Genomic DNA, 25,135 nt, shown 5'->3' on the forward strand with positions numbered 1-25,135 from the left:
TTACACACACCTATACATATTTCTCTGTATTTCAGGGGAAAGAAACCAGTTTCCAAGCCCTTACAATCTCATTTCATTGCTCTATAAAATACAAAAAGAAACTGCTGTGGATAGGTGAAAGTATGATTTTTATGTGACTACATTTTCAACTGTCTTTTTCCAAAATGAATCCCAGTAGCTACTCACTCAAATCTTAAGACTGTGTTTCTGATCATCTCAGGTTATGAGCATGTATACCAAGGCAGAAATTTGTGCAAAATGCCTACTGCCACAGCAATTTCAAACATAATCAAGAAAAGATTATTATATACTTGACTATAAAACCCATACTGTAATGACTAGACATCGGCTCATAAAAGTAAAAAAAAAAAAAAAATTAAGTATTCATAGTATTCTACCAAGTATAGCTTCAGAATGGTAATTTTTTTCAAGTTCTCTGCATTGCAGTTACTTTGAATGCAGATGCCCATTTTAAAAATGTTTTACCATAGCTATGCTGTAAAGCCAGATTTATAAAAACTACCTTTTACCTCCTTTATTTATTACTAACCTTGTGATAAGCTCTGTTGATCAAATGGCTGCTGTGTTATAGTCTGTTGTTCAAACTGAGTGATGTTTTCCTGTAAAGCATGCTGGGATGTCACAAATCTATCTGAAATGGGGAAAGGAAGGAGAGGGGAAAGGAGGAAAGAAAAGGGGAAAATATCAAGAAAAGAAAGATGTAATTAAATGTATATTTCAGTTATTTTGAAACCCCCATATTTTACCGTCATCCAAATTTTTTTACTAAAAATAAACTAAACAATTATTAGCTGAACAAGTATTTAAATCTTTGTTTATAGAACATTTAATTTATGTACTGTTGTATCAAGTACTGTTGTACTTGATAACTCATTGCACCATGAAAAAGAGCAAAGAAGCAAAACCAAAATACTTTGTTCCGCTATTAGAAATAAAAAAAGAATATGGAACATTCACCTTAAACCACAGTTATTACTTTCTAAGTAGACTACAAAGCAGTGCTTTTTAATAATCAGAGAACTGACATGGTAAGGTTTTGTGGACAGATCATTTTTCTGTATATTTGTTTAGTAGTTTTGTTTGCTACAACTAAAGGATACAAACCCTAATCTTTTTTATATTTGAATAGTAAACATAAATACCAATGAATGAAACTGTACTATATACCTTAAATATATAGTAAGTAGCCTTTATTCCATGTATTTTTGTAGTTCCTGTCAAGAAAAAATTATTTGAGCAATTGTAAACTTACCTCATTATAAACCTTATCATATTTCAAATACTCACCCTCATCTTGCTCTAAAGGCTGATCAGCCAATTCTTGTTCTAGTGCTGTTTCTTCTGTGCCTACTACTGGCTGCTGTTCTAACTCTAAAATAGCCTGCTGATCTGTTGCAACGGATTCTGACTGCTGTAGCTCATCACTTTGAATCTCCACCTGCATTTGTGTAGAAACATGAATGCTCTGCTGATGTACTGTAGAATCATCTATTGAAGAAGACTGCTGATTCTGCTGAAGTTGCTGTGCAAGTTCATACCTACAAAGTAAGGTGAGAAAGCCTTTATGGTTTCACTTAGACATTTATCCTATTTATATGAACAATTTTTTATTTTTACTATACACCAATTTACTGTACAAGCAAAGGTACCTAAGATTTGCTTCCCATAAATAAAAATCCTTATTCAAACACATGTAGCTGCTACAGAGCAAAGCTGCCTTTCCAAGTATCTTAAAGAATGGCTGTTGAGCTACTTTGGAAGATTTATACAAAAATTGTAAGCATACCTATGAGTCTTCATGTGTTTTTTACAGTTGAGTGATGTTTTGAATGTTTTTTGACAGTAGGGACACATATATGGTCGAAGGTCATTATGGATCCCCATGTGTCGCCTGAGGCTACCACCAGTAGTGAAAGCCCCGTTGCACACAACGCACTTGAAAGCTTTCAATCCAGTGTGTGTTCTAATATGTGCTTTCAGAACTCCAGCTGACACAAAACCTCTTCCACACTGAGAGCACTTAAATGGCTTTTCACCTGTATGAGACCTTTTCAAGAGAAAACAGAAGTTAAAATAGATTTAAACATTTGATTTACAAAATTATTAAAGGACTCAATTTTGAAATGAGAAAAATAAACCAAACTCAGGTGACAGCTGAATGGATGGAAGAGGCCCCAATTAAGAAAAGCCAGATATTAAGTTACAAACAACCTGTCAGGGCTAAAAACAATACTGTCTGGTTAGTTTTAGCTATGTTGCACAATCCAATCTCCTTTTCTGATCATACTTTGTCTCCATCACAATACTTGGGTTTAATTTTTCCATTCCAGATGGTGCAGTAGTTCTTCAGACTAGTATATTATCACTCACATGTATTTTCATCAATTCAGCTAAAAAACTGTCCACAAAAGTTGGGAGAAAAAGACATGGTTCTCTTTATATATACTACCACTATAGTTAACAACAAAACTCTTGGCAAAAGAACTGTGTCCATCCCAAATACCTCCTGAACAAAGCAAAACCTGTCTCTCATAATGCTATGTGAAAAACATACTCAAGTGGGGAAAGCCTCTCACTTATCAAAGTACATGGCACTCACTACAGCCTTTCTTCCAAAGGTGCTAGAGGAGTTTCCCTTTAGGACTACACTGAGATACAAAACAGGATGAAGGAAAAGTTAGGAAATGAAATGGAATGCAACAAGAATATTAAGGGTTACAACTGTAGCATCCCAGGAGAGAGCCAGAAAGAAGGCAATAGGAATGCTAGGAAATGGAAGACAAAAGAAGCAAGATTTAATAAAATCAGGAAAAGTTAGGGACAGTTTATGATTACAGTAATCTTGGAAGACCACCACATCAGACGCCGTAACAAAGTATACGACAGATATTAAGATTACTGTTTTGCTGCCAATACACACCACAAAAATCAGCAGTAGGGCATCCTCACGTTCCTTGGTGTGCCTAGGGGATTATTTGACACACTATTCAGTCACTGCTCTACTGAAAATACCCCTACTACAAATTTCCCTCTTTTTCAGAGAGGGAAACAAGCTTTGCAAGCAATAATCAGCACTACTCCATGAGAACACAGTGTCCACAAAATTATCAAGCAAAGCAATTTAATTATAGAAATGCCAATTTACAAAGAGAAAACATGTAAAAAGAAAAAAGTTTCTAATTCTTCCACAAAACCTTAAACAAAGCCAGACTTCACTCAGTACTCTGTTGAAAGATCAAAGAAACCTAGTAGCAGGTGATTGGTACCCACATCCTATTTTTGCATTTTCAGTATAATCCAAAATTATTTTCATTTAAATCAATTCATCTGGAATGTGTCTACAGAAGACAATGAAAAATCTAGCTAGGATATTACAAAAGAAAAGATGGGATATTGTAAAACTTCCCTTCCTCCTGGTAAGACAGCATATAAAACCCAATAACTGTTTCAAGGCAATCTGAGAACTTAAAAAATACAGAACTTGATTTTTAAAGAGAGTATGAGGGACTCACCATGATCTGAGCTAGAAAGAGTGAGAAAGCAGCACAGAGCTTACACTGCAGAAACAAGCAGATTGCCACCTGCTTGTATGGACTCTTCCCTTAAATTCCAGTAACCATCTTTGGTGGGGTTTTTTCATATTTCTTCTTCTAGCTGTTTATAGTTAGGAAGTCAGAGAGCACTGTTTCCTGCCTTGACTAAATGTTAAATCTCATTGCCTGCAAAACTGCAAACCTCATCTAACTTTGAAGCTACTCTTCTTCTCAAAACAAGACTGGATTAGTTACCTCCACTGGTTCTTCTACAACCTAAATTTTTCTCTGACTCCATGACTGTGGTTCTAACAAGCACTGACTACACAGAACTTGAACTGAGCTTCAAGCAACAAAATTATCCCCAGCAACATTTACTCAATTACAGTGTAAACTCCAATTCTTTTACGTTTTCTATACAGAACAAAAGGTAATTCCATCTCAAAAAATAGGAGTTACATACAAAGCAGACAATCTGGAGTATGCAATTACAAAATTACAGTAAGAATTCACAAACAATGCTTGTTTTTTCTATACACAGTTTTGGAAGAAAAAATCCAAGTGTCAGTAAACTAAACTGCACATTGAACACAACCACTTATACTGCTAGAACTGCACATAGCCATAAGTTAGTCCAAAGCCTCCTCCAACTCTACAAGAAAAAAAAAATCAGTTATCACTGGTTCAGTGTTTAAGAGATGGTTAAAAAAAGTCTTTTCAGTGAATAATATATAAATTTCATGTCTTTCCATAAATTTGTTATGTCATACATTTCCTTTCTTGATTGTGTTTATTTTACCTGATGTGTTGTTTAAGATGACAGGATTTTTTATAGGCTCGATGGCAATAGTAGCATTTGTATGGTCTCTCTGCATTATTCACAAAATTACTGTTAAAATAGTTTTGGAAGACCTGGCTATTCCTCGGGATTGGCTGGATAAGACCTGCATTTATAAACACAAGTACAAATAGTAAAAATTGATTGGTAAAGTTATTCCAAAGATGCAGTAGTCTGAAGAGATAGTATTTGAAAAGAAAGCATGGCTAAACTTGTAGTATCCAAAAATATAAAGAAAATGTGCATGTTTTCAGCATTTACTTAAAATTATGCATACAGCATTATAGATATTATACTGTATGTGGTATTTTAATGGTAAGTTCTTCTTTTATCCAGAGGTCCACCTCACTACAGGAGCAGCCTTGTCCAAAATAAGCATTAACTTTTTCTAAAGTTGACAGTTATGAATTCATTGCTGATCCAATAATATCTTCTCCTTCCAACCTCAACCTTAGCAAATGATATTTAATCAATGTATATAAAGTATTATCAGGTATACAACTTGACAAATATTTAATACGCCTTTTGTGAAAAGCATTGAAACATATAGAGAACAATTTGCAGGCTTTTTTTCATAGGCTTTTAGAAAAATTAAGACTATTATAGAAAGCAAAATATATATCAACAGAAGTGCCACTCAAAGATTACCACTATTACAAAGTAACATTATTAGGTTCTTGACCCTTCTAAAAGAACTGATTATTTTTTGAGGGGGCAAAGAGTAAAAATGTGGAAATATTGTCAGGGGGTTGAAAAAACATGACACATCTTCTAGATAAACAGTAGAACTTATTTTTACATTGAACATTCTAATATCAGCAGAGTTCATGTGTTATCAGCATCCACAGGAAACAATTTCTATAGTATTTCTTATTAATATTAATCTTTTTCCAAAAATCAGACTTTCACAGCACAGGTATTAATTGGATTGAAGGGGAGCTTCTCTTCAAAATCAGGAAATGGAATTATACTTGTTTCTGGGGTTCACTCAAGAAAGAAATACTGTGTGATCTGTCTGAAGCTGTCAGCTAAGTTTTGTTTGCACCCCAAAAATTTAAGTTTCTTCTCTATGATACTAAAATAACCCCTACTCTTGCTTTCAATAACTCCTGATGCAGTGAAAGCAAAAGGATGTGTGATAAACATTTTATTGAAATAAGGTAAAAGTATTACCAATGTAAGATTCCACCATAAAAATGACTGCACAATAGACAAGTCAGGGGTTAGCAGACTGTTCAATCAAAAATAAAGAGTAAACACCTCACCAACTACATTGACCTCTACTGGACAACAACATATTGTTTTGTACAACTTCTTCCAAAAAGTGGTTTAACATAGTCTTGTGACAATATTTATACAACAGAATTAAAGTAACTGGATGAATTCTCCAAAGCAGGTTTCAGAATTAAGCTGCCCTTTTTTTGAAATATGACCACAAATTATTACTACTAATTCAGTTGAGGTCATAATTAAAATAAATGTGACTCATAATTAAATCATGTGACTCATTAATATCTGTATTAATAATACATTAATATCTGTATTAATAATTAATATCCGACTCGTTAATATCTGTAATCTTTATTACAAATGTTGATTGAAACATGATCATCTTGAGAAGACTCTTGGTCATGAACTGTCATCTCCTCTATACCAACGGTGTAATAATATTCAAATTAAACTCCTAATATAAAAATGCACATGGCTTCTTACCGGTAAGGATTATACAATTTAACTGTAAATAAAAAATACTGTTCTTATTAATTCTAGTGCAAGCAAACTATAAAATACAGCACTTTGCTGAAGTTTGTTTTTGATGACTTATTTCAACGTTCATCTTTACAAGTGAGCTCTGAATGCTTTTGCTTGATTAAAATGTGTCCTTTATATTCCATTGAAATGCAAATTTCAAGAGAGTATGGATTTACTTGCTCTTTACCTAAATCAGTTATGAGTATGGGTTCTTGCAAAGGGATGTCTGGTACTGGACCACTTGACTTTCCTACTCGAACTTTTGTGGGTTTACGTTGATGTCGCAGCTTTCTTAGCTCCGTATGTTTAAAATGTGAAGTGATATGAGTTTTCCGATGGCCCGATGTTCTAAACTTCTTGTCACAGTGAGGACAAGCAAAAGGCCTAACACCTGCGAAAGATTAAAAAGAAAAAGCTTAAAATTCTATTTCTATCAACCTAGAAATCTAGCTTTAGAATAGTGATTCTCTTTCCTGGGTGTGGTTTTTTTTTGTTTTTTTTTTTTTTTTTTTTTTTTTTTTTTTTTTTGCTTTCTCTCATGGTATTTATTGTAACACAGGTTTTCAAAACATAGAACTTCAATAAAAATTTCAATCCACAAAACTCAAAGTAACAACTAATCTGCTGAATGGGTAATTGACTGAAACACATTACTTGAAGCAAGTTTGTTATCAAGAAACTGGATGATGCAAAAGTGACAGCAATTTTCATGTGTTTCAGAAGCTGTCCTAAGAAATGCACATGGCAGGTTAAAGTCTTCCCAAAACAAACTTTTAAAAAACTGTGAGAAAATAGAATCAGCAAACACACAGACAAGTATGTTATATAACAGGATAAAAGAGAGGGAACAGGGATGTGACAAAGTCAAAAAAGTCTAGATCCATCTCTGAAAACATCAACTCTGTCTGATGGCAGTCAAAAAAGCATGCCAACAGAAGTATTAAAGAAAGACTTTTGTAATGCAAAATCCAGTAGAAATATCTCCTTGACAAAGATTTCCTAGAGAACTTGGTAAGTAAGAGACAGGCAAAGCTGAACAACTTTCTGGTTTTGTTCAAGGGGAAATCTTGGATTTAAAAGGCTAGGAAACACGACTGGATATTATGAAGACAGCTTTTATCAAGTTCAATCACAGGCAGAAAAAATGTAGAAGAATGAACCATTCTTCACAAAGCAATAAATGAAACATTATCTGAAACTACAGAGCAGTTCCATAAACACTGGACTACCTGTTTTCCCAGCCACCTAGTGCTTCTGCCACTCTAAATTAATCTGACTACTTGTATGAAGTAAGCCTGACTTTAAACTAACAGACAAAAAAGTACTGGTTTACAAGTTTACAAAAAAAAAGTGGAAGACTTTCTGCAGATGAACCAACATTGATATTTCATGGATAAAATACATCAAACTATAAAACAGATTGGATCCCAAATGCACCTAAGTGAATAAATGATACTTTTGCAGAAGGTAATTATATAAACAGGGATTAAAGGGAAGAGCATGTTTATCTTGCTGAAACTTTATTTACCTGTATGAAAAAAGAAAGAACTTAGAAAACAACCAGGAAGCCTACCAAAAGGAGAAAATTTACTGTTGTTTATGGAAAGGATAGCTCAATCACACAAAAAGGTTTTGAAGATATCATACATAAACGAAGACCATATGATCAGAGGGGTTCTAAGATATTCACTGTAAGATGCTGAAAACAGGTAAGTTGGTGAAAACATGAAGCAAAACTGTAATGTAGAAGATAAAATGGGAAGCAACCAGTCCTGAGTGTTACAGTAAAATTATAGAAAAGTGTGGGGAGGAGGAGGGAAGATCAAGAGCAAATATTAAAGATGACTGGGGATAAGTAAAATCAGAACTCAAATTGCAGGATATGACTCTTCAGAAAGCACAATTAAATATATTCATAATAGTGATATTAGAAAGGAACAACAGCTGACTCATAATCAGAAAATTAAATGTCAATGTTTTTTGTAAGAACCCAAAGTTTCAAAGCCATGAAACACTAGAAGTTATGACAAAAAAATGACACTCATCACGTACAACACTAAAATGATACGTTCTCTGATAGATATTAATAATGACATTGCAGGCATGTCTACAACTTACACATTTCACAGTCTTCACTCATTCAAGGTCCCACCCACATCACAGAATACACAAAGCCATCTCAAGGCCTTACCTGTATGCAGGCGAATGTGAACTTTTAAACTCCCTGAGGTGGAAAAGCTTTTCATACAAAATTGGCACTTGAAAGCTTTAATGCCAGTGTGTGTTTTTATGTGTGCTGTTAGAGTGCTCTTCACGGCAAAGGCGCGGAAGCACTGGGGACACTTGTATGGCTTCTCATGGGTGTGAATGCGAATGTGGCGCACTAAATCGCTTGGTTTTTTAAATTCTTTAGAGCAATATGGACAAACATGCCACCTGATTCCATTTTCTTCACGTATAGAACCTGAAACAAGGAATATCCAAATGAATGGTTTTTAAACCTTCTAACAATTCTTGAAAAATCCCACTACATTGATGCTATTGTACGAAGCAATCAGACTACAAAAACACTTTTTGAAATAGATGCCATCACAACATACTTCACAGAAGATTAACTTCTGTATTGGATATATTCTACTTCATAAAAATGGTGATAGGCTGGAACAACAGAAAAAAACCCCAAGGGAATCTTGTTGAAATTCAAATAACACAATTTCTATGCCACAGAAATGTAGAATGCAGCTGCAAATGCCATATAATATACCAGTTAACTTATAAATAACATATTGAACACAAAATTATCCAACAATGACTATAAATCCACAACCACACCAGATTATTTTACGTACTTAACATTTATCTAACTGGAGGAGATACTTTGCTTGACCCTCTCTTTTACAAATTCAGACTTAAATTACATTTTGTAAACTTGTCAAGGAAGAAAAGCTGTGCAAGTCCTTCTGACAGATTAACAATTTAAGGCTACTTTTTTATAGAAGTTGTTTTATGATCCAAGAACCCTAAGGTCTGTCCTAAGGCAACAGGACATTTTTTCCTCAACAAAAAATGAAAGAAACCCCTTCTAAAACCTATCTAAGCTTTTTAGCCATACATGTTGTTCAGTATCAGATTGTTTGCTCATTTAAATCGGTAAACCTAGTGGTTTTTTTTTCCTGTCAACACACCGAAGTCATGTTACCTTATCAAAAACAAAAGTAGTTGTGTTTGACTGTACAGCTGTGGCCTTTTATTTTTATTTGCAGTCACAGCTAGAGAGTTGTTATTGTTAAACACAAGTAACAAAATAATTATATACCAGAAGAAAAATTTAATGTTACTTTTTATCACAGCCATACTGAAGACAATTTTTTACTTTAGATCAATTTCCTCATCCCTTGCAAAAGAAAAAGCAACATCAGTGTACCTATGAAGATACTAGAGACAGAGATCAAAGGCTGTATTATAGCACTGTATATGCCAGGCTGGCTGCTGAAGTATGAAGGCTTTACATGGAACAAACAACTTCTAGCAGCCATAAAACACAAGCAACCTTAAAACTGAAGTTGCATTTAAGCACACAGAGACAAAATGCAGGCTTGCATACACACAACACAGTATAGAGGCAGAATAACAACATGTATTTATGGTGACAATGTCATATCAGTCCTGTGATTCCAGAGACAGGTGACATGAAGAATTATTCATAATGCCAGCCTTTGTCCTTCCCTACATGGATCAGTCAAGCTCTGCAGTCCTGCCCTTATGTCTCTGTAAGGCCTCGTTTCCAAAGGGGAAGAATAGTCCTTGCAAGAACTCTTTACTCTGGGACACACAATGAAAACCCAGTCCTTGCCAGAGAAGGATGATAGGAGAGAATAATAGATTCACATACTTTGTCCTTTTCCTGTAACTCCACTGATTTAAACCAAACGACTTAGAAATATAATTTCACTTCATGCCATCCTGACATGGGTTTTTTTATGAAAATATATTTTATAATTAAAATTATAAATATTATTACTCATACCTTACACTGTATTTTAGATAAGAAAAAATACTGTTCATAACTAATCCACAATACATTTTGGGAAATCCCTTTATAAAACCATAAATTACTACACTCTTTACACAAGAAGTAGAACACAAGAAGTAGAAAGCAGTGGCAATATTACCAGGCAAAAATGGTGATTTTTTCTTAATTAACTTTTTTTCTTTTTTATCTAGTTTATCCGTACTCTCTTGCTCCTTGTCTTGTTCAGCACTATTAGAATCAGCCTGATGATTTGAGAGGCTCGGGACATCTGGGTTCTGATCCTGGGCCCCAGCAGCCTTAGCCTGGCTGCAGTCAGTAGAATGTGCAGAGACAGGAATTGACGACAACCCGCTGTTCTCTAATGCTTGCTAAAAAAAGAACAAAAAAACTTCTAGATTAAGGAAGAAGCCTTCCACAGTTATCCCCAACTTTTCTCAAACAAGTACTTGGAAAATACAATGAAAATATAATTAAAGGAATTAAATGCCTCGTTCTCACAAAAATTCAGCCATATTTCAAACGTGCAAACACATTATTACACAATATTGATTTCTGATTGTCTGTGAAATTTTAGATTGGATTTTCTGCACTTACAGTTGCCTTTTAGGTAACAACAACTTTTATTTTTTTTAATAGCCATCAGGATAATAGTTATGTATCATGGTGTTACTCTTTGCAATTCCTCATCGCATTCCAGACATTAGAGAACTCAGCACAAGGTGAACCTGCCCATAGCTGCATATAACATTTGGGTCTTCCAACCCCAAATTTAAATGGTATTTAAAAGTCTAGAGATGAAAAGGTACCTTACAGGTTAGCAGCCTACCAGTAACACTAAAGAATATTATTCTCTGCCCTGATCCATCCTGTTTGTGCCCTTCTGGGGTGCAGGCTGCAGAACAAGCACAGATAGTAATTCACCCGCCTACATTTCTTCTGTTACACCATGTCTCCTTCTGCCATTATCAAGGACAAAATATAGGAATTTTTTTTTAGGAAAAACACTGGCTGACCTCAGAAAAAAAAAAATCTTGCACAAATAGGAAATATTCAGATAGCCCTTATTAATTAGAACAAGGTAAAGGCCAAGTGTACATTCTCATTTTTAACCAGATAAAATATTTTTCCCCTCTTGAATGATACCACGTTTTCAGCACTGCATAATATAAGGAGAAGGCCACAAGCTGCTTCTAGGCAACAGGAAAAAAGAAGGCTTTAGGTATCAGTAAAAATATCCACGTACAGGGTGTACACTTAAAGCCATACAAAGATATATTGGTGCAGTCCATACCCATTCAATAAATCTTTACAATTCTTTCTTGACTAATGGATTGTTTAGAAATCCATAAGGAATGCTGTAATTGAAAATATTGAGAACAAATTTCATTAAAATATAAGAAAGAATGAGAAAGGAGCCACTGGAATGTAAAGCTGTTCTCACATAGAGCTCTTACCTGCAAAATATCTCTACTGATCCCCACTGCAATGTTGAGCTGTTGACCAGGTTGTTGAGGCTGGTTATTTTCTACAGGACCTGGTTCTGATAGCTCAAGGAGCTGCTGAATGACATCAGTGACAGTCTGCTGACCCTGATGACCAGTAGCTGGAGACACCTGGTTTTCTGTCTGTTGAAGAAGCGGAGACCGAAAATGTGTGGCCTGAAATATACAGGGGTACATTTGTCAAGGGAGATCAAAAGTATGTGTTATGAACTCACCTGTCCAGCTCCCTTACCTGAAATGTCTGGTAGCTGTGTGCTAGAGGATGGCTACTTATACAAGACATAATGATTATACAGAGCCTCATCCAAAGTTTGCTTACTTCATTGTAGAATTGCTTGTGTACACCCTTTTTTTTTCAGTTCTTCCCAAGCTTGAAATTGTAAGCTTACATCTTGAATTTAATTTACTGTTAATTAACTGAACCTTCAACCAATTTAGAAAAGACAGGGAGGGATCAACTACAAAACTCCACGTGTAAAGGCCACATGAAAACTAATTCCCAAATAAATAAACTGGCATGGCTATCTTTTTAAAGTTCACATTTATCTCAATCAGGTCCTTTGTAAAAAACAACCTTCCATTAGAGATTTTTTTTTTACTAAATTATCTGTGTTGCTGGATCAAAACCTTTCAGAACAAACTACTAACTTTTCCCCTTCAATTTGGAACCTTTGAAACCACTTAGCTTTAGAGGAATCTCTTCATATTCTAAAAATTTAAATACACATCATGCTCCTTCAAAATACTAAAAAAAATTAAGTGTAAAAATCTAATTTCCCAATCTTTGATTTGAAACGGTGTATCTTAGACTACCTCAGTAACAAATACAAAGGAAAAAAAGTGATAAAGAGCCTTGGTATTTATTTTAAAATCAGAAATAAAGACTCCTGTTTGCCTACATTTATAAACTTCTCTTCTTATGACAAATAGACTGGATTAAATATACCATTACTGAAACAACTACTTTCAAGAATTTGTTTCATTGCAGAAAACAGAAATATGTTATTTGCTTCTAATATTGACTTCTGTTCCCTAAAAAGAACCACTTCAAGGTGCATGTGAAACCACATACAGATATAAAAGGCTATCTTATTTCAGAATATTTTACCAAACAATAATCTTAGGCTTCACATTTGTACTATTTCCTTCTAATCTGAAAACTTCCCTGAGATTTTCTTTATACTGACACTTTACACTAGACAGTTAAGATGACAGTCAATGTAGTAAAGAAAGGTTGGTTACAAAGAATTATGTTAAGAAATATTAGCTTGACTCAGATTATGTCCTGTGTATTTGATGAAGTATTCTTAATGCCTCCTCATGAGATAATAAAAACCAAATCCATATCTTGCTTCTCTTGCATGTATGTGAGAATATCACATTACTTTGCTGATTTAACCATTAGTTCTTTTTTCACCTCATTAGCAAGACACAAAAAGACTCCATATCTCTTCAGATTCCAATTTAGCAAAAGTGCTATAAACATTTCAATATGGGTGACACACTATATTGCAATGAGAATGGCATAAACAGGAAGCAAACTTATACAGAAGCAAAGCAGTTTGCTGAAAAGTGTAACAGCTCTTTATAAACATTATTTTTTTTTCTGGAAACAGAATGTAAGGAGGCTTTTATGTAGAGCAGGATGCCTACACTAGAAGTGTATAAAATTCTCCCAGGGTTTAGGAAGAGAAAAATTGATGTTATTGTTAATTAATTATTGTTAATTAAAATTAATGTTACTGTTAATGAAGAAACTTCTCAATGTCATCTTTGATATGAAAATTACAGCATTACATGCATTTAGCCAGTGTGTCCTGCATATTATACAGCAGTTCATATACAGTCTCATGGAGGTTATCTTTTTGAACAATAATGTACACACATGCACATATATTAAGTTTGTTACCATTACCCTTAAGATACACTGTTAATTATAAAAAGTTTCAGAGGTCTCTTTCTAGGTCTTATTTGAACATCCAGTTTTAAAGATAATATGGAGAACAAAGTGTTGTATTACTGCTTCATAATTCCACTGCTGTTCAACTGGAACAGTGGACCTTGAGATGACCCTTGGTTTGCCTGATCTGCTGTGTAACACAGTGTGCCTGCTCTGAGTGAATTACTCCTTCAAGTGTGCCTGCTCTGAGTGAATTACTCCTTCAAGTCACAGTAACTGTAAAAAACTAGAGCAGTTCTTTAAATCAAGTAGTTTATTGTGGTTAACTTTTTCTGTTGCCATCCAACTTCAATACATGGCTCCAAGAGTAAATTATCTTCACTAAAATTTCACACTTTATTTCTAAGTGTCAATTTCCCTAGCTATGACCCTCAAACTTTTTTTCCTCTCCTCTATTAAGATGACAGAACTTTTTCCTAATATCTAACCTAAGCCTCCCCTGCCAAAATTTCAGGCCATTCCCTCAAGTCCTGTCCCTGGTCACCACAGAGAAGAGATGGACTGGTCTGGTCTGTCCCTTTTCTTCCCCTCTTTAAGAAGTTGTAACTGCAATGAGGTCTAAGTCTTCTCCAGGCTGAACAGACCAAGTCCCTATCCCTATTTGTGAGGTGACCATTCTCATCCTGTAATGGGCCAATGTTATTTTTACACTGCCTATTGCCATTAATACATTTGAAAAAAACTCTTTCTTGCCCCCCACAGTTCTGGTCAGTTTCAACTGCAGCTAAACCTTGGCCACACAAATTTTCTCCCTACAGCAAAAAGCAGTACCTCTGTACTCTTGCTGTGTCACCTGACCTTGCTACAACAGGGCATACACCTTTGTTTTCTGCCTTATTTCCAAAAGATCTCTGTTTAGCCAACATGCCCTTCTGCCTTGCCTGCCTGACTTGTGATATTTGCGAACTGCCCGCTCCTGTGCCCTCAGAAGGTGATATTTAAAAAGTGACCAGCAGTGATATTCCCCAGCACCTGCAAAAACATTTTCCCAGGGGTCCTTATTTAATAGCTCCCTGAGCAGCCTGAAGTCTGCGCTCATCACATCCAGAGCTGAGGTTTTGCTGGCACTTTTACTCCTGTCAACAATTTTAAACTCTATTGCTTCATGGTCACTGGGGCCAAAATGGCTGCCAATCTCCACTTTGCTTATGAGATCCTCTCTGCTGACAAGCAGATCTACTGGAGGGCATCTTTCTGAGTCTGCTCCCTTAGGACCTATTCCATAAAGTTGTCATCCAGGTTTTTCAGCAATCTTCTAGCCCAGGTTGTATCAGCTGTGTGATTCTCCCAGGTCATTTCTGGCAAGTTGAAGCTCCCCATAAGGACAAGGGCAGTTGACTCAGAGGTGTCTCTTTGTTCCTCAAAGAATAATTCCGCAATGTCATCATCCTGCCTGGAAGGTCTGCAACAGGCTCCCACAATGATACCTGCATTATTTGCTTGCCCCTTGATTCTTATCCAGGCACTCAACTACTCCATTGCCAATTGCGAGTTCCAAACATTCTAACCCTTCTATTACACACATTCAGTGCCATCCCTCCACCTCTTCTGCCCTGCCTACAGTGGATGAGCTGTTTATGGTGACTTTAAAGCAATGCTGCCACATTTCCCAGTTCTTGGTTTTGTGAATTTGAGTACAAGAGAAAATAATTAATTCCCAAATGAAGTTGGGGAGACTGTCAGATGGTCTGTCCCTAAGATACCATGCTACAACTTATAGCTGACAAACAAGATGCTGTATAGCTGCAACAAAACCTGCCAGAACTCTCAGGGGGACTGGCACATACAGTCCTTCCTGTATGCCACAACTGTTTGCTATGGAGTTCCAGAAAGTCAGCCCTGCATCATCCTTCCCCAGCTCCACAGCTCTTCCTGAGCCCCACAGTTCCTCTGCTACCAAAAAGTTCCAATCAACTCAACCCATATGAACACAATTCCTTCTCTCTCCAACCAAGCCATGGTAATCTCTGAAAAATAAAGGCAGAGGGGTAGGGCAATCCAGGATTTTTAAGAATCCTTACTCTCTGGTCTTTTTATACATAAAAGTATTTACCTCCATTTTGAAGAGCTGTTGTACAGACTTACATGCAAAATCATGAGTGTGTAAACAAATGAGCCAACATAATCCATTCAAGATCTGTTCTACCTCTAAATAATCAGCTGCGTTCACCAAGGAGCTTCCCTTCACAGATTAGCTGATCTAACTTATCACAAAGTATCACAGCATACCCTTTTTCACCCGGTAAACAAAAATTTACAAAATTATGTAAAGTTTCTCCCATTTGTAGTCTTGACACAAAAATATGACCAGAACTACACACTTACATTCTTCCATTTGTTATCAACAGGTTGCAAAAGATTAGTAGGGGATGTCGTTAACGGCTGGGTGACAGAGTCCTACAAAGAAATCAAAATAATTTATATCTTAATCAAAAAGAAGAAAAACATGGCTGATACAACACAGAAAAGTAGCATAGAAAAATCAGACTATGTGAGAGAAACAGAAGTACACAAAATCATCTTAGCTATAAATATTTATGCAGCAAATGACAGCCTTACAGTCACTATAATATAGAAAATATTCTCATGCATCATAAAAGAGTACATTCTTTGGTAGCACAGCACTTCAGGAAACTTCAGCTTTTGGAATGGGTACTTAATAAGGACATAATCCTTGCTTATCCCCAGGTATATACCAAGAGATGACAGAGACTGATGGCAAACTTCAGAATAGAATTATTATACTGGAGATTTGTTGTTAAAGCAGCTCTGCAAGTTTTCAGCAGAATGAAGGAAAGTTCTAATCTAAGAATGCTAATGCTAATCTAATAATGTACTAGGTTTCTAAAGCAATACAAAAATAGGAATAATTAAATATATGCAGATTCAGAAGATATAAAATTACAAATAGAAAGCATAATCTCCTCTAATATGCAACTCACGTGCCATTTTTTATCTCTGCTCCTCCTTGCTAAACTTCTTGAGATTTCTTTTTAGAAAGAATCTTTTTCTCCCTTCTCTCTCTTTGCTTATACTATTGTATGGCATTTTTTGCTAGTCCCCTCTTGCATGCAAGCAGCAAAGTATTCATGCTAACCAAATCCAAAATATTTAAGCAAACAAAAAAAAAACCAAAAAAAAAAAACCACCAAAAAAACCCAACCAAACAAAAAACCCAACCAAACAAAAAACCAGAGCTGGTGGAATTCTTTTCCATCCTGCTTTTAAAATTAGGCTTGAGAATGCAGAAATGTAAAAAAAGACAGTGCATATATGCACTTGCAAACAAATAAGACACATTAGCATTTCTTTTTATGAATTAACATGGAGAAACAAATAGCACCTGCCCTATAAAACAACTGCAGAAAATGTAAAAAAAAGCCTTTTCCAAACACCATTACTAGACATGCTATGTCAAGAAGACACAGCTGCAAAATGAAGTTCAGACTTCAAATTTTAACCTTCCTCTTTCAAAGCCTGGTCCACTGAACATTAAAGCATGAGTTGGAAATTAAGAAAAATGGAGGGGACTAAAGGTAGAAGAGATTGTTCTAATAATGAAAATAAGAAGAGTACTATGATAAATTAAATATGCACTGGCTCAAAAAATACTGTAGTCTTATGAAACCAGAGACATTTTCTGAATTTAGGTCTTTTCTGTATCTTCATAAAGAAAAAAAAATTCACTGCTTCCAATAAAGCTATATTTTTTCCTTTATAATCTGCCTAATAAGAAGCTAACATTAAAAAAAAGTTATCAGATATACACAGAAGAATCCACAGTGCTTATATAGACTAGAATTATACAAACATTTTCTGAAAATTACTTGAAACTAATACATTATTTCAATAGTTCTAAAACTTCTCCATAATTTTTATTTTATCAGAGGAGGCTAACATAATCTGTAAGAAAAAGAATTATACTTTACTTAGATGCAGAATTAAACTGCTACATTTTCAAAGAATCGAATTGTAAATACTTTTTTGCATATAGTTGGCCAATTTACATTTTCCCAATATTTAATCCTACGAATTAATACCAAAAATCACACAAAACTTGAAAAAGACAAAAGATAGCTACAGGTCTAGAAGTTCTAACCTGAAGAATTATTGGAATTAAGATATAGACCTAATTAAACTCTCAAAGGCATTTTCACTATATATCAAGCAAAGCTTACCGTTGTAACATGAGATACATCTGTTGAAGCACTTGCAGAATTCTGTGGACCACCCATATGCATCTTGCTGATATGTGTATTTAAACTACCCAAGCTTTTGAAGACACAGCTACATTCTGTACAGTTGTATGTAGGGCCATTCTTCACCTAAAAAAATAATAAAGTAAATTTTCCCTACACCTACCAAATATTATGTTTTTCATTATTTTTCTATATAACAAGTATACTATGGGATTATGAGAGCTAAAATGGTTTATTTCTTCAAGTTACCAATATGCAGTTATGGAATCAGGCTGGTACCTCCTGGATATAAATGGACCATAATCTTTGTGCACGACTACAATTGCTTACTACCACTTGACAACATTGTGAAGCAGCAGACATCAAAACAAATGTCCTGTGGCAAGCGAGGTCTCAGACTTTTCTCTCTTTACCATCTCCCACCATTTCACGCTTAAAAGCAAAACTGAAATGCAACTTTACAATTAAGATGTGCCTGAAAATGAAACACCATACATAATACAAATGGAAATTTGGAAGTATGAGATGAAAAAAATGCAGACAACACTGTGAAGGGCATGGAAGTTTAATGTCTAGTTTGAACTGAATTTGAACACACAGAATGAGAAAGTGATCAGCAGCCACTTGTTTGAGACCTTCAGACCAATGGGTTAAGGTAATTAAAGCAGTTAAATTTAGAGATTCCAACCATCCTCACCTTCCCTCCTCAGTCCATCATGCATCAATAACATCCAGTGTGGTACTTGCAATGTGAAGGTATTCAAAAGAAAACACACTGCAGTACTTGCAATATATTATTGATATTGATATTGCAATATGTTATTGATATATTATTAAACTGCCAACAAGACTTTCAAAAAGAGGCATTGAGTAATAAAATATACAACTAAACAGTGCTTTAGGAAGTGAGAATCAACCTGTAATTCATTATCAGCTGCAATGTTATTTTCTAAGTGTCTCAGAATAAAACAAAATTCATAGAGTTCCACACAGGCTTGAAGAAAACACAGCAACAGCAAGAAAGAAAAAATAAATCAATAAATTAATCAAAGCAGTAACTCAAATGCAGGCTCAGTACTGCAAAACACAGCTTAGGATGTGATTAAGAGGTAGCATTTATTTAAAATATCTTATCCCATAGCTTGTTTCTTTCTTACAGAAAAACAGGAACAGAGAAAAAAGTAAAAAGTATTTTTTACTTCACCTGTAACTAATATTGAAAGAAGTCAATTTAAATTATTAAATCAGTGTTGGCTCATTTTTTTATGTAGCATAAGCTATCACATATAGACAGCTGTTAACCTTGAGGATGACTAGTTACACCAGAGAATCACAGAATCAATTACGTTGGAAAACACCTCTGAGGTTCTCAAGTCCAACCTATGACTGAACACTACTGTGTCAACTAGACCATGGCACTGAGTGCCAAGTCCAGTCTTAAATATCTTCAGGGATGGTGACTCCACCACTTCCTGGGTAGCCCATTCTAATGTCTAATCACCTGTTCATGAAGGAATTCCTCCTGATGTCCAACCGAAACCTCCCCTGAAGCAGCTAAAGATTGTGTCCTCTTGTCCTATCGCTGGCTGCTTGGGAAGCCGACCCCCACCTGGCCACAGCCTCCCTCCACGGAGCTGTAGAGAGTGATAAGGTCCCCCTCCCAAGCCTCTCTTCTCCAGGCTAAACATCCCCAGCTCCCTCAGCCACTCCTCACAGAACTTGTGCTCCAGACCCTTCACCAGCTCCTTCTCTGGACACGTTCCAGGACCTCAATATACTTCCTGAACTGTGTGTCCCACACTGAACACAGTACTCCAAGTTAAATGACTTAACATAATTAAGTGTAACACAAACTACTAAGACATATCCATACACTAAGGTATATCCTAAAAGTAAGAAACTAACATGCTAAAAGGATCCTTAGTAATATCTACCATTGTAACACAAAAATGGAAAACGGGACTGCAGATCTCAGGGGAAGAGTGAGAACAAAGATGATATTGTGCACACAGGAAATAAAAGAAACAAAAAGTGCTACCTCTATCACTTCATAATTTCAAATAAAAACTAGGTCTTTTACTCTCCAACCACAACTCACTGAAGTCTGCAAGGAAATTACTGAACAAAGTTGCATAGCCCACATTGCTAAGAAGATTGTATTACTTTAGCACAGTATTACCTTTTGAGTCTTAAAAACTGTCTGTCAAGAAGAGAAAAAAAAACAGACACAAAGAGGTCTGAATAATTTTTTTTAAAACTTATTCTGGAATTTTCTTCTACTAGTAACCAAAAAAACTCTGTAAAAGGCTGCAAGACATACTTCAAAGACAAATGGCAAGTATGTTCTACAACAGAATTAGTGAGGTGCTGTTTGGCCTTGAAATTTTTCACTATTTTCTGCTTGGCTGCTTTTGGCTTACTTTCATCTGATTCTAGTCCTTGTTCTCCCAAGACTGACATAAATACACTTTTGTGCACCTAACCCCACTATTTATTAATCTACCCATGTACTGAAAAGACACTGGCAAATGAAGGTTTTGCTGCTTCTCCTAAGTATACATTTATTCAGACCAAACTAAGGAAAGCTCATAGGTAAAAGCAGCAAACCAGAATCTACACTAGAGCAGTAAATGCATACTGGTTGGAGCACATAGGAATAGCAAAACTGAGTTAAGATGCATGTTAGCACCCAGGACTCGATGAATAATGGCATTTACCTCAGAGTGAACTCGCTGTATGTGTGACTGCAGGTTGCCTTTCTGGGAGAAGGCGGCGGGACAAAAGGCACAGGCGTGGGGCTTCTCCCCCGTGTGCTTGATCATGTGGGTCTGCAGAGCCCCCTTCTGGTTGAAGGCCTTCCCACACTCGCTGCACTTGAAAGGTCTTTCACCTGCAAGGAAACAGCGGCAGCAGGAGGAAGAGTAAGGAATGGGTTTTGGAATGGGCACTTAATAAGGACATAATCCTTGCTTAGCCCCAGGTATGTACCAAGAGATGACAGAGACTGATGGCAAACTTCAGAATAGAAGTTTAAGTAAGTTTAAGTAAAAGCGATTTAAGTAAATGTATGCCGTTTTCTGTATCTAAATGAAAACTTGTATCCATTAAAATAAAATACACACTTTATTATATACGTTACCAGGAGGTTTTGACAACAAAATTATCTCGTCCACCAACCTCCACACCTACTCTGATGAAAATGTAGCCTTATTAAAAAGGTTCTGTGACTTAGCTGATGATTATCAGTTGAAATGGGTAAAATAAAGGAAATCTAGATGAAGCAATCATTTAAAACACCTTCCATCAACTTGTGGTTTGAAAGATCTCAGAAGCTGCTATGCAAAATCATTAGAGCGAAAAAAACAAAGGGGAAAAGAAAAAAGAAACCCACGTATGTTTTACACCAAATCCTATAAAATGCATATATCTTCACAGAAACAAGTAGGCCAAGAGGGTAAATGGACAGCAATAAATAACTAACAGTCAAAAATTAAACCTTTTATCTAATTTAAAATCATAAAGTCTTACAGTAACTCTGCAAAAGATGGTATATGGTTCCCACTCCCCAATAAATATTAAGAGCCATTTACTCTTTGCAACCACATACTGAAAATATGCAATGAAATAATGTTTTGGACAGTTCTGCTCAGAAAATAATTTTAAAACCTGTTCATATTGAATATTTAAAGAAAAACTAGACAACATTTTTACAGAAATGCTCTGTCACAATTTCCCAATTTTGGTGCCCTCAGTGCTGTGCATAATTACACTTTGTGTGTGTTACCAGATAAGCATGAAGAACCCCACAGTTACAGAACATAAGAGGACTGCATAAACAGATTACAAAGCTAGATAAACTTACTAATAATAAATTTCAGTTTCTTACAACCGTGTGTCCTACTTAACTCCTGGAAACCTCCACTGTGAACTTAGTACTACTACTTTTTTTTCTCTTAGTGAAATAGTTCAGCTGTGATAACTCTAGGACCTTGAAGATATTTAACACCTTGCCCTTGCACATTTCCATGCCAAGACCAGTATAAGCACCCAGTATGTTATCTCTACCACACCAGTAAGTACTACCATATGCACACTAAATCAGTTTTAATAAATATTTTTATATGATTTCTAATTTTATAGCTGTAATTACATCTACTTGTAAACTTATTAATTCTTAATTAAATTCACATTGTCAGAAACTAAAGCAGCTTTTTTTCTGAAATTGATTTCAAGCGTATAACTCACTGAAGGAATGTATATCTTCTGTTCTGCTGCTTAGGGGTTTTGAATGTTCTTTAAGGATTGCAGGTTTTAACTGTATATTTTTTTAAAGGAGATTAGAATGAAGAACACTGATTCACATCTGGAAATACAAAATTCCTATTAGGCTTTCATAGGCAAAAAGCTTAGCTTCCAGTACGAGTTGCTGGTGTACACATGGAATATTGCTTCAGGTTAAGTTTGCCTATGTAAGTAAATCTCATTATAAAAACAAAATCTTAATTCTGTTGTGGAAATGTGAAATTTCTGTATTTCTCAAGTGTAACTTAATAAAATACAGATTTGAGAGGGGGGACGAGGGGTTCATTACTCAATTATTAATGTGGGAATCGCAGTCCCTGAGACTTGATTTTTTTCCCAGAAGGGTGTAAGTAATTGAAATGACTAGCTAGAACAAAAAAAGTACTGCAATTAAGATACTAACATAATGCTGCCCCTTGTGCACACCTGAAGACCTGGGCACTATAAATCCTTTAAAACAGAGTTGTTCTTTTCTATATATCTACAGTACCTCAAGCAGCCGAATGGCAGATAGACTGTCTGCAGATTTAGAGTACTAACATACTCCACAAATTAAATGAGTATTTGCAAGCTAATTGGAAGATAAAATGACCTCCTGTCATGTGCAGATTGGGACTGCACTTTCTGTTTCTGGTTTCCCAATAGACAAATGTCTTTCAGCCTTCAAAAAAAAAATATAAATGCCTTTGAACTTTTTGAAGCTTTAAAAATGCATCCATAAGCAACTATAATCTTGTTTCTTTATTCTGACTAGAATAAGCTAATGAATTAAATAAAGCCAAGAATCTAAAATACTGAAGTTAATTTTCACTGACTTTTTTTGATACTACTTTCAAGCAATTGTTTTAAAGCAGGTACAAGGGTGACCTCTTGTGTTACTTTTTTATAACTAGATCTGTAAAACTTCAAAAGATTCTTAAGAAAGTGTCACATAATGATCTTTGAATTTCTTTGTAAACAAAGCCATTCTTGTAAATGGCACCTCATCACATCACAGTGTGAACAGTGATATTACACTGACTGATATTACAAACAGAATTGCACACTTACACAAATGAATACCTGAATTAGCTAAAAACTAGACAAATGGCAATTTATTCAGTATGTATGAAAAGTACATATTGAACACCACTGGAATATCTTCAATGAAGACTTTGTTCAAAGCCAAACTCCTGCTATAATAATGTAAACCTGGTTAAAGTATAAGAACTATCTTTTATAGTCATCTGTACACTTTGAAAGTTTTATATTATTTTATCCTTGGCATTTTTCAATTTTTTCAATTGCTTATGGTTTAAACATGCATATATTTATGACAGAAATGTAGCAAAAAACATTTCCTACTCATTCTACAAATTTGAACAATCACTTGTACTTCTTCAATTATTACTAGTCTTATCACCTCAGAAGATCACTTCTTAAGTTTAAATAAATCAATTTTAAAAAATGCAAGACTACTACTTTATTAGTATCATTAATTCACATGTACTTGTGCTCTTTTTGTAACTGTAGATTTTTGAACCTGCTCTCTAGAGTACATAAGATCTAATTTAAAGCAGATGACTGGCCCTTATAAAGGGATTCTGAATTTAGGGCCCATTGAAACTCTAAGTACCAAAACTGATATTTGGTAACAAATGAAATGTATAGATTTTTTTCTCATTTTTTAACTGGTTTTAATAATATAAATCAGGAAATTTTAAAAGCATATGAATTTCCTAAGCAAATGAATTACATAAAGTTTATTTTAAACCAAGAGGTAACTGTATCTAATAAGCCAAATGTATTAATATTATTTCAGGTCCCAACAGGGAGAAGAAATACACAGCATTTCGGAGGTTAACTCATTTTTGTAAAACAAAAACAAATTAAAAGAAGTACTTCCACAGCCTTACCTGTGTGTATTCTAACATGTCGTGTTAATTGACTTGGTTTCTGGAATGTCTTCCCACAGTGAGGACAGGAATAGGTAAACCCACTTCTATCAATGTTTCTGTTGTAAGATCTGGTATTTGATACCCTGTGATTAAAAAAAAAAAAAAAAAAAAGAAATCATTTTAATATGAAACTTTATTTTGAAGAAGCACAACACCAACAGCTCTTTTCTCAGTACCTCCATGCAACAAGACTTTTAGTTATTTCTGCAGTAAAGATCTGATACATCTTAGAGGCTCTCTCAGACATTTTCAGGGTAAATTCTGCCAGAAGTATACAGTAACTTCACAAACATTTAGGTGGGAACCTTCAACTCTGTGCAACTCTATTTCTTTTGCCTGAACATAGCCGAGTCCTTCATTCTGAACTTGAATAGGCAAATCTCATACACTGGAGTACAAATGCACTTGCTGAAGTCTAGTAAGAGCAAGTTAAGAAATTAACAACCCGAATATTCACCACTGGCAATCACACTCTCCAAAGAATCACAGAAACAGAATATAAATTCCCAAAAATCATTTCACTACAAATCAAACTAACTAGTTTATTCATCCTAACACTCTAAACAGGAATTGTCCACAAGAACAATGGTTTTAGTAGGTAATACGTTTACCTAATTCAATACAAAACCTACCTTGATACTTCAAACCTTTAAATTTCTGTTTCCAGATTGAAAATTTACAACACTTGTTTAAACTTCCTGCAATACAACTATTAAGATCTTAGAATCTGTATTAACTTCTAATAAGAAGGACTGGGAATAGACAGGATTTTTTGGTTCTGAATATGTAATTTTCCTCATCTGTTTTTAATAGAAACAGTGAAAATTAACAGAGAGATCAGCTGTCAAGACTTTAGGCTTTTTTAATATACAAAGTAAACCAAGAGAAGTTTTTCTTCCTTCTAACTTGAAGTAGTTTTCACCTTGCTAAAAGTAAAGTTAAACTAGAGAGCTGAAAGAAAAGACAGAACAAATATTCACCAAAAACAAGAACAGCATTTACCAGGACTCTTTTTTTCCCCCTTCATTTTGTGTTTTTCAGATTTACAAGAAATTTAT

The 25,135-nt window shown here is 35.1% G+C and overlaps 1 protein-coding gene across 1 annotated transcript in view; it reads right to left on the bottom strand.

Moving 5' to 3' along the window:
- The window catches only part of ZNF236 (zinc finger protein 236), a 73,942-nt gene that overhangs the window by 31,713 nt on the left and 17,094 nt on the right, over window positions 1-25,135 (bottom strand). Inside the window, exons 5-16 of the mRNA XM_053951029.1 lie at window positions 24,036-24,160; window positions 20,556-20,728; window positions 17,818-17,964; window positions 15,965-16,036; window positions 11,632-11,835; window positions 10,317-10,545; window positions 8,336-8,608; window positions 6,332-6,535; window positions 4,354-4,498; window positions 1,808-2,068; window positions 1,309-1,559; window positions 551-652 (exon numbers count right to left, since the gene is read on the bottom strand). Coding sequence (XP_053807004.1) covers window positions 551-652; window positions 1,309-1,559; window positions 1,808-2,068; window positions 4,354-4,498; window positions 6,332-6,535; window positions 8,336-8,608; window positions 10,317-10,545; window positions 11,632-11,835; window positions 15,965-16,036; window positions 17,818-17,964; window positions 20,556-20,728; window positions 24,036-24,160 — 2,186 coding nt within the window. The remainder of the gene's footprint in view (window positions 1-550; window positions 653-1,308; window positions 1,560-1,807; window positions 2,069-4,353; window positions 4,499-6,331; window positions 6,536-8,335; window positions 8,609-10,316; window positions 10,546-11,631; window positions 11,836-15,964; window positions 16,037-17,817; window positions 17,965-20,555; window positions 20,729-24,035; window positions 24,161-25,135) is intronic.

The sequence above is a fragment of the Vidua chalybeata genome, chromosome 1 (assembly GCF_026979565.1).
Source record: "Vidua chalybeata isolate OUT-0048 chromosome 1, bVidCha1 merged haplotype, whole genome shotgun sequence".
NCBI classification, from domain to species: Eukaryota; Metazoa; Chordata; class Aves; order Passeriformes; family Viduidae; genus Vidua; species Vidua chalybeata.